Source organism: Papaver somniferum, chromosome 4 (assembly GCF_003573695.1).
Source record: "Papaver somniferum cultivar HN1 chromosome 4, ASM357369v1, whole genome shotgun sequence".
NCBI classification, from domain to species: Eukaryota; Viridiplantae; Streptophyta; class Magnoliopsida; order Ranunculales; family Papaveraceae; genus Papaver; species Papaver somniferum.
Window position 1 is genome coordinate 131,649,019 of NC_039361.1, and position 9,333 is coordinate 131,658,351.

Here is a 9,333-nt window from a genome sequence, read left to right on the forward strand (position 1 = left end):
TCAAAAGTTAGGTTGGTAATAAAATTTGAGATTTAGAAACAAAAAAAACAAAATTTTTATTTAGTATTCTTTTTTTTCTTTTGATTTCTAGGATTGTTTGCTATTCCTAGTGTCCAAGCACCCACGTAAATCTTTAAGAAGGAAATGCAAATAAGCAATTTTAACGGGAGAGGAGACACAAAAACAAGAGCTTGGAGTTCTATGAGACTGCCCCAACAAAAGATACGCTTTATTCTCCTACCATGCAAATATTAAAAATATCTGGACCACAAGCGTGTGCTAGAAACAAGAATGAATATCTGGAGCAATGGTAAAATCGTAATAATGTGTGCATTGCAGGGTATTTCGCTGAATTTATTCCTCTAAAACCTCAATTTTCTCTTCCTATGAAAAGCCCTCTTTGATAAATTTCTGTTCCAAAAAGTCTGCAACTATTTTTTCCTCTTTCTCCTTCTCTTCATCATCTCTCTCGGCTTCAACATAGAGAGAGAGAGAGGGAATTTCTAGAAGGGGCCTTTGAAAATGGCAGGAATTTGTCGTATATCAAGCAGATTTATGCGAAAATTAGGTCAAGATCAATTACAAAGACGATCATTCGGAGCAGCAGCACTTGAGATAGATTATTATTCTGAGGAGGAAGAAGAATTTTACAAAGATCGGAATGAATTGTTATTAGCAGCAGAATCAAAGGATTTTAAATCTGAAAAAGGTGTACAATGGGTGTTTATTGGAAATCCAAGTGTTAAAAAACATTTGTATGCTGAAAAACTATCAAAGCTTCTTGATGTTCCTCATATCTCTATGGGTACTCTTGTTCGTCAAGACCTTCATCCTCATTCTTCTCTTTACAAACAGGTTAGCTCTTGTTAATTTACTTTGATTTCTTGATTCGAAGATTGAACCATTCCATTAAAATCAGGTTAAAATATTTATTTATTCAAAAATTGATAATTTTTCCTAAGTTGATAAAATATTGATCCCTTTTCACCGAATTTGATCCGGAAAACAAAAAGATTAGGACTTTTGATTGTTTGTTAGGTTTTCATCAATTTTGATTATTGAATAAGATCTTACTATTAATTATCACCATTAGACTAGTACTTCTAAGTTTTCCATAGATTTTGGGCATAATGATCTGAAGATGGAATCAACGGGGCATTATTGAATAAGACCAGTACTTCTAGTCATTAGTCACGGCTGCTATTCCGGTAGGTTTAAGGGACAAAATAACGTGCCATGTGTAGCAAAGATAAAGAGTCTAAATGGGGTATTTTGGGAACTGTGCGGAGAATCGAAACCCTAATCCTGGAAGAAAAAGGTAGTATGAGGCTATGAGCTGGGGTGATGTGTGGCTACTTTTCTTGCACGTTAGGACTGATGGGTATTTGTGTCATTTGAGTAAAATAGTGAAGTCAGTCGGCTAAAACACTTGTGTAGTAGTAGTAGTAGAACTGAAAAAGGAATCTGTTGTTAAGTTGTTCCGCGTGATTTCAGGTTGCCAATGCCCTAAATGAACGGAAGCTGGTACCTGAGGATATAGTATTTGGTTTGTTATCAAAGAGACTAGAAGAAGGATATCATAGAGGCGAATCTGGTTTCATTCTCGATGGAATTCCTCGTAACAGAATTCAAGCAGTAAGTTTGAAGTTCAATTGGGTGCATATGTTTGAAACTTCTCTTGATTGTTTTAGACAATACGAGGTTCTTTTTATGATATTCTTGCTACGATTTTGGTTTAATATTGTTGCAGGAGATTCTTGATCAGATTGCGGATATTGATTTAGTTGTCAACTTTAAATGCATGGATGAGTGTGTGTTAAAAAAACATATGGGACATGGTTTATGTTCTCATTGTCAGGAAGCTATTGGCACAAAAAGTTCAATATCCTCGAGTCTTAATTTTCAAAGACAACAACATATTCAATTGAGTTCTACCAAAGATGGTGTTGTTCGGAAGCAGAAACTACAGTCATACTCAGAGCAGGTACACTAGATTTATGCATCAGAATGAGCTCAAATTATTGGACATTGTGTATTGCTAGCTGGCTCGACTTTGTGTATGAATCCTCATATGAACCTCAAATCTCTTCATTTTTCGTGTAGATAAAGCCATTGGAAGAATACTATAGAATGCAGAAGAAGATTCTTGATTTCCAAGTAGCCAGTGGAGTTGGAGAGACTTGGCAAGGGCTCGTGGCCGCGTTACATTTGCAGCATGTTAATGCAGTTCATTCTTCACAGAAATTGACAGCATAATCAGCCTAATGGGTTGCCGCGCATCCTATTACTCAACTTCTCTACCCTCTCTTGTGTTTTTTGTTTTGCACACCAATTTTGGCAATTGTAGTATAGAAAAAAGTGTCTGATGATAAGAATGGCAAAGGTTTATCTCTGCTAACATCTGGTGGGTTCGAAGATGTTTCTTAAATTTCACCTTTGCTTGTGAGTGTATTTTGGTATTGAAGGTTGTGAGTCTGTAATGTAGTTCCGGTGATGAGAAGAAAGACAGTGTGCTGGCTTTTGTGAGCTTAAGCGAACTTCTGATGTTAAACAATTCTCAGCAGTAGCATTGAGAATTTGAGATTATTAGTGCATTTCCCATACCGTTCTCTTGTAATTCCTCAACTTTGAAACACTAGTTGAAACTTCATTGAATTCCCTAACTTTAAACACTAGTTGAAACTTCATTGAAACTGGAAAGTACTCGTATACAGACGCCCACCAAGAAGCCTATTGAAAGAGTGAAGTTTAGCATTTTCCCTTGTCTCCTCCTTTTGTTGGGTATTTGTGATCGCCTACTGGATTGTTTTCAACATTAATGCTCATCCAAAAGGGTTTTGGCTCTACTATAAAGAACAGTATGATCAATTTCATAGTAATAAGATGAACTATTACAGCTCTAGGGAGAAGCTGACGCTGTTGGAATGTTGCAGATTTATAACTCACAAATTCATTGGTTACATCCTGGTTGGTTTTGTTTGTTTCAAAAATGGAATGAAATAGAGAGACACTGGAAGAACCTTGCTATCTTTGATAATGGAGCACTTCATTGGTCGGGCTAAAATACATGTCAAGGGTTGAGCTAAACACTCTCTCAAGAAGCTGAAGGACGTCTTTTCCAAGTTGTGATTACTTGAAGCAGCAACCAGATTTGGTAAAACATAATTAAGAAGCACACTTTACACAGAAAGAAATGTTGGGAACAAAGCTACAGTGGAAATGAATTATCCTTGAACTGAATATAATCCCAAAATTTATGACTGGCATCCATTTTACTCCTGCATATTAAAACAGAACAATGACAGGGCTGAGACCTATATGGAATTTCCATCTTTCCATACTTCACGCAGAAGTTGATATCTGATGGGATTCTGACCTTCATTTTTCTTTAGTTTCCAACTCGACGTAACAGAACTTTGGAGGTTGCTAGGGATAATTGAATTCAGAGGTGAATCGAGTTCTTCAAGCTCATAGTCACTAGTATGAGATTTTCTAAGAATAAAGGACCCACACCGCTTCAGCTTAGAGTCATTTTGAGCTTTTACTATATCGGCAAGTGACACCGGTGTAGGTGGCAAATAGGTTATTGGAATGGTATTGGCTGGGATACTTTCGATTGATTTCCACATCATCAGTAAGCCCCTGCGAAGAAACTCGCATTTTAAGAGAAAAAACAAAAGACCGCAAAGTAGAAGCTTTGTAAAACACAAACCTTCGAGTCAAGTGCTTCGTAAACGATTTCTGGAACAGAGTCGGGACAAAACTCATCCGGCACAAAGTTTTGCAAAATCTTCTTGATTAAAGCTGCACCAAATGTGGGGCATACCTACAAGATATAGAACCGAATGAGGATATGACGTAACTAAAAACGGGCCGCAAACAGAAACAAGGAACCCAAACAGAAGATCTGATTCTAGGAACAGACCTCTTTTCTGACTGACCCATCTAACAGCATGTCCTTGGGAAGCATCATGAGATCACTCAATGCACCAAGTAGATGAAAAGTTTTGAACAATGATTCACATTCACAGTCGTCAATCTCATTCTGAACTTCCTTATCATCTTTACCCAATAGATCCGTTACACATCTTGACCAGTTACCAATCTGGAGTTTGCAGGAGACAAACACACCAAAGAGGAAAGCGTAAGCTGCACAATTTCTCCACAATTTCATTTTTATCACTGACAGCAATGTATATATCAAACAGAGTTCTTTGAACTAGGGAGGAATGGAATAACTTACAACCAGTGTTGTATTATAACTTACAGCATTTTTAAGTTGTGCACCCAAACCAAAGCTTGAGTTCCCAGCTGGAACAGGTAGAACGCGAGAATCACTAATGGGATCAGAGATAGGATCTGTCGGGCTGTCATCAGCTGATTCACGAAGAATTGCATTGAACATGGCCATATCCAGTCTGCCCACACACTGTTCCATTACCTGCACACATACATGGAAAAATTAATTTACGTCAAACATATGGGTGTCAAACGCTATTCCCCATCCTTCGGTACCAGTCAAAAATTCTTAGTTCTTATTAAGTCCAATCATGTCACCAAGGAGTACAAAGAGGGATATACAAAGATACACCAGCGCCAATAAGTCCAGTTTCCATGCCCATGTACCCAGCTAATTATCTAGGGAAATAGGTCTTGGGCCTGACTCAGTTATAGACAGATAAATGGAGTTCATAACTATAGTTACCAATCTAGGCAGAACATGCAAGCAACCACACTCGTGCCCACCAGCTCGTACTGGACAAAGTCTCTCGTAGGCATCCTTGAATGCATTTCTCCACAGGTCTAATGAATAGTTTACCTGCTCATCTCCTCTACTTGGCATCATTTCATAAGAAACCTTATTATGTTCTTTGGTTGGCTTCTTAGGAGCAGACTGCATAAATGGTGTAAAGATCTGGAGAGAGCAAAATGGGAGAGAAGTTAAAAAAAAAAATTGTTAATGCAAATAAGAGAGGTTAAGAATAATTAATAGAAGTTTGACCTGCCACCATAAAGACTCGATAATTCGAGAGAAGATCCAAGCTTCAATCTTTTCCAGTGCATTTACAAATGTTTGTGAGTTCTCCCAGTCATCAAACTTCTTAGTAGATAGAAACATTTTGTCCTTGTTGACAGGACTGGACTCTCTCGAATTTGTTGGAAAGCTTTTACCGCGTCCTTTTCCACCTCCATTATTTTCAACGCACATTGAGGAAGAAGCGGATGGTGGTTGTGAGTCTTCCACAAATTGGATGACAATGTTTCTCAAGAACACTGAATTTGAGAGCCAGAAAGTTAATCTGTATTTGGAACATAGCAGAATCAGCAAAATGATTGAAGAAATGAGAAGGTAGTTTAAGAAGCCATTACTAATTAGAGAGTATATGCTCTTAATTCATTTTCTGGAAATACAACTTTTAGAGGCTGACCATGGCATGGCTCATGAAAGATACGGAATGAAATTGTAGGGTTATACATACCTTGGGATATCACTTCCACATGCTTTTGCAACCAAAGCTAATCCTGAAACCGCACTTTTAGCAGCAGTTGCTTTCCTTTCCTTTAGCTTTTGCTTACATGCATGAGTATATAGTCTAAAAAGGCGGCGAGCCGGAGTGTGAACTTTATTTGTAGAACTCCCATGTTCAGCAGCGACTGCATAAAGAGAAACTTCAACTGCAGCAGCTTCTCTCAGCTCTCCTTCTAGCTTCTGTATTCTATGCTCTAAGTGCCGGAGATTGGTATCAAAGATACTGTCTCTACCTTCTCTTTGAACAACGCCACTGTTTTTCCTTGCACTTCCTTTGAAGCTTTTGGGACTGTTCTGACCATCTTCTGAAATATCAATTTCCTTGACAACTTCCATAAACTGATTCTCGCTTAAAGAACCACGTCTCCTACATGAATCCTGTGGTGATTGAAAAGACATTACAGGCTTTTGTCTATTGCTGATTAGCATATTACCCTTCACCTCAGCATCTCCAGGGTTGACTTCCTCCTGTCCATCATCTTCATAGTTTTCTTTCCTAAGACCAGCATGTCTACCACTAATACTACCAACTTCTTCTTGCCAACTTCTACTCTTTGCCCAAGCTTTTGTATCTTCCCCAGGTTTATATGCATCTAGACGATTAAATGCTTCTGTCAAATGCTTCACCTCTGGCTTTGCAGCCTCAAGTTTCAGAACTGAGTTCGCTACTAGGTTTCCTGTTCCTGAACATTCTGCAACAGGAACTGAGTTCGCTACTATCTTCCCCACTCCTTCTGATACGTTCTGCAACACAACCACCTGAAGGTTCAAATCTGACATCCTAAGGAAGTTGAGCTGTCCATCAGGCATCAGGTTACTGGTAAAGACATCTTACCAACAGGGCAGCAGTACAGAAACCAAGATGCAAGGAAGAGAGTCTGACCATTTGATCTAATCTAATTCAAACAAAATATTAGCCTAACTATATACAACAACTAATAATTTTACGGATTTCTTTGAACCTAGTGAAGGATTAAGATGATGCATATACATCCTGCACGTGGTTTGTCAACTGGGAGGCCAATACCCTTAGTGTACTTGATCTGTATTCTAGCAATTGACAAACTGCCTGAGTCATGGATCTAAGAAACTAAAAATTCCGGCATATAATTTGCAAATCCTACAAGCAATATAATTAGGGGTGTTTATCAAAATGAGTATATAACCCTATACCATTAGTGAGATTGTCAAAACAAGATTAAACACACATTAGCACGGGAATCGTAATGTGTTTATGAGTACAAAAATTACCTCTTCATTTTGTGTTGGCAAGGCAGCCGGGCTAGTCGCCAAAGCAGAAGAAGAAAGAATTAACGATGAATGAGATGAGACATCATCGTAAGTGAACGACATGATCTCAGATTCTTCAGCATTTTCTCCAGTAATCAATGCAGATACCAACTCATCGCCACTCTTGTTGCTAATAGATTCATCTTTAGACAAGCTCTCCATTGACGAGGAGGAGCTGGCGCTATGTATATCAAGTGGTTGGTCTTCACAAACAAATGTGGCTGTATTGAATTCCTAAAGCTTCGTTTACAATTCATTGGAGAACTTACAACAACTTTGTCAGTAAGAAGACCATATTCAGCCAGATCCACAACAGCAGTTCCTAACAACTGACCTCTCACTGTCTTATCTCTCCGAGGCTCATACAAATTAAACTCTAAGCAATTCTTCTCAAACGTCTCTCCGTACCCACCTTTCACACCAATCTCTCTACACAGAGTAACAGGAATCCTAAAAGTCTCATTAAACTTGATTTTCCCATCCCCAGTACCAGAGCCAAGAGTAGGACTAACAGGTTTAGTAGACCCGGCATTTCGATCACCATTTTCCCATTGAATCAACACGGAGCGAAGAGACCGTAAAGATTGAGATGGTGTACATGGTTTAATCTCTTGAATCTGAATAAGATACTCAGCTTGAATTGAAGAAGAACCTCCTCTATGGTTGTTTCTTCTCTGCCTTTGAGGTACCATACTGCTGTAAAAAACTTGAATTCTCTTAAACCCCCTAAATATGTATGTTTAGTACTATGCCTAACACTGTTTCTACCTAAAACCCTTAATAAAGTGAGCATGTGACAACATTAAGTACAGAATGTGATAACCTAAAGCAAGCTTTATTCATTGATTGATTCTGAATGGCATGGATGTGTTTGCTTTGAGCTGAATCTCGGAACAGAAATCCTAAAACAAACAATGGGTTTTGCCAAATTTTCAGGTAGAGAGATTGAAGAAACAGAAATCTCTTCTAAAAACTACGAAATTAGAAGATCACAAAAATCCAATATTTTTGTCTGCAATGTATTTAGAACAATGAAAGAAAAACCCCAGAAGCATCAATCAACATTTTAAGTAGTAAGTACCACTATGAAGCAGCAATAAGCAGTACAAGTTCCAATGTGAGAGATAGAAGGGGAACTGATGAAAAAAAGAAGAAAAAAGAGTACCTTTGGCAGTAAAGATCCTAGCAGAAGAAGAGAATCAATGGAGGAGGATAATGACTCACTTAAGCAATAAGTATCTTCTTCCTTAATAGGAACTACTTATCTGAGTTTCTTTTTGTTTTTGGTTTTGGTTGAAGAAAGGAAGAACTCGAAAACTGCGAATAAAGAAAACAAAACAAATAAGAAAACAGCAAGTAAAGTCTGAGAGAGAGAGAGAGAGAGATTTGTCATCTGACATTGAAAACATCATTATCATTTTCTTTGCTTGAATAAAAAAGAAAAGATCTTGGGAAGAAGACATGCGGCATTTTTGGCGCCATATGTGACTAGGACTGAAACTAGAACTAGAACCACAAGAAACCCAAGTAGTTCCATTTAATTTGGTTGGTTGTGCATTGTGTAGCAGCGTAATCGGGTAAATCTAATAAACAGTGGATAAATGACTTAGATGCTTGTTTTGTTAGTATTACATCTCTCGGATGAAAGTTGTTCTTGTTTTCCATTTTGGGATCTTTCCAATGGTAATCTCAGTTGTTGAGCATAATCCCAAGTGTTTTTTATCCAGTTTTATTTACTACAGACCTCCTTTCTATTCATTAGAAATGCTTTTTGGTAAATTAATTGGGATGATGATGGTCCTTTCTTATCCTTCTAAACTGTAAACTCAAGTGGCAGAAAAATGTGTGGTTTCATTATGAATTTCTCTCTCGCCATAGTGGTTGTCCCAAGTTGCAACACAAGAAAGAAGAACACATGTATGAAGGTTGATTGATAGGGACATGGGAATGTTGAAATATGGGAACTTGAACGTCGGGACAAACAAAATTGACACCAACTTGCTAGTTGAAGTGTCCCTTTCTGATGCAGGGAATAGCGTATGAGGATGTGTTTCCGTTTTTTGTTGAAGTTTGGTGGCAGAAGTACACTTCTTGTCTGCCAACATAAATGCTTTTATCACCTGGACTTTATTATAAAAAAAAAAAAAAAAAAAAATCCACCCACATTGCTACCATCGCATACGTAATCCAGGGATGAATGTTGTCCCTGGAATGATCGAATCCATTACTGATACTGGTTTTGAAGTAGGGAAAAATCTCTAGAGGTTGGGGACACCTGCCAAGTAAATTGGCAATGCTTTTGGACTAGCTTTGGGACGCGGATGTACAAAGGAAAAATAGTAGCTTCCTTTTTTTTTTTTTTTGGGATAAAGGAAAATTTTATACAAACTAAGAAGAAGAAGATACATTATTTAGATTACATAACTTAAGGATCCAAAACTCCTTTCTAGACTTATCCCAATACATGGAATTAATATAAATATCCATGTACCTGTTCAGGATTCTAGCTAACT

General features: G+C 37.9%; 2 protein-coding genes across 3 annotated transcripts; one reads left to right on the top strand and one right to left on the bottom strand.

Annotated features, from left to right (window-relative positions):
• Positions 1 to 386: 386 nt before the first annotated feature.
• Positions 387 to 2,655, top strand: LOC113276584 (probable adenylate kinase 7, mitochondrial). The gene is made up of 4 exons (XM_026526203.1): positions 387 to 855; positions 1,495 to 1,635; positions 1,751 to 1,984; positions 2,104 to 2,655. The coding sequence occupies exons 1-4, from the start codon at positions 523 to 525 to the stop codon at positions 2,254 to 2,256; spliced, it is 861 nt and encodes a 286-aa protein (XP_026381988.1). The 5' UTR covers positions 387 to 522; the 3' UTR covers positions 2,257 to 2,655.
• Positions 2,656 to 3,029: 374 nt separating this feature from the next.
• On the bottom strand, positions 3,030 to 7,520 carry LOC113276582. Of its 2 annotated transcripts, none has more exons than XR_003324569.1 (8): positions 6,782 to 7,520; positions 5,481 to 6,274; positions 5,003 to 5,300; positions 4,706 to 4,915; positions 4,268 to 4,441; positions 3,926 to 4,149; positions 3,713 to 3,826; positions 3,030 to 3,642 (listed from the first exon to the last, which is right to left on the bottom strand). XR_003324569.1 is itself a non-coding variant. In XM_026526202.1 (8 exons), exons 1-8 carry the CDS (start codon positions 6,980 to 6,982, stop codon positions 3,529 to 3,531), a joined length of 2,085 nt encoding a protein of 694 aa, XP_026381987.1. In that variant the 5' UTR covers positions 6,983 to 7,520; the 3' UTR covers positions 3,030 to 3,528. The 2 variants fall into 2 exon arrangements, 1 of the variants encoding a protein (XP_026381987.1); XM_026526202.1 differs by having other exon boundaries at positions 3,926 to 4,105.
• Between the last annotated feature and the right edge of the window lie 1,813 nt (positions 7,521 to 9,333).

What these genes read in the sequence shown, in the direction of transcription:
- LOC113276584 (XM_026526203.1), top strand. Translation starts at nt 523, where the DNA reads ATGGCAGGAATTTGTCGTATATCAAGCAGATTTATGCGAAAATTAGGT. An exon ending in ATTCTTCTCTTTACAAACAG is followed by an intron (nt 856 to 1,494) that starts GTTAGCTCTTGT and finishes GCGTGATTTCAG; the next exon opens with GTTGCCAATGCCCTAAATGA. An exon ending in TACAGTCATACTCAGAGCAG is followed by an intron (nt 1,985 to 2,103) that starts GTACACTAGATT and finishes TTTTTCGTGTAG; the next exon opens with ATAAAGCCATTGGAAGAATA.
- LOC113276582 (XM_026526202.1), bottom strand. Translation starts at nt 6,982, where the DNA reads ATGGAGAGCTTGTCTAAAGATGAATCTATTAGCAACAAGAGTGGCGAT. An exon ending in TGCATGTTCTGCCTAGATTG is followed by an intron (nt 4,442 to 4,705) that starts GTAACTATAGTT and finishes GTATGTGTGCAG; the next exon opens with GTAATGGAACAGTGTGTGGG. An exon ending in ATGGGTCAGTCAGAAAAGAG is followed by an intron (nt 3,827 to 3,925) that starts GTCTGTTCCTAG and finishes TATATCTTGTAG; the next exon opens with GTATGCCCCACATTTGGTGC.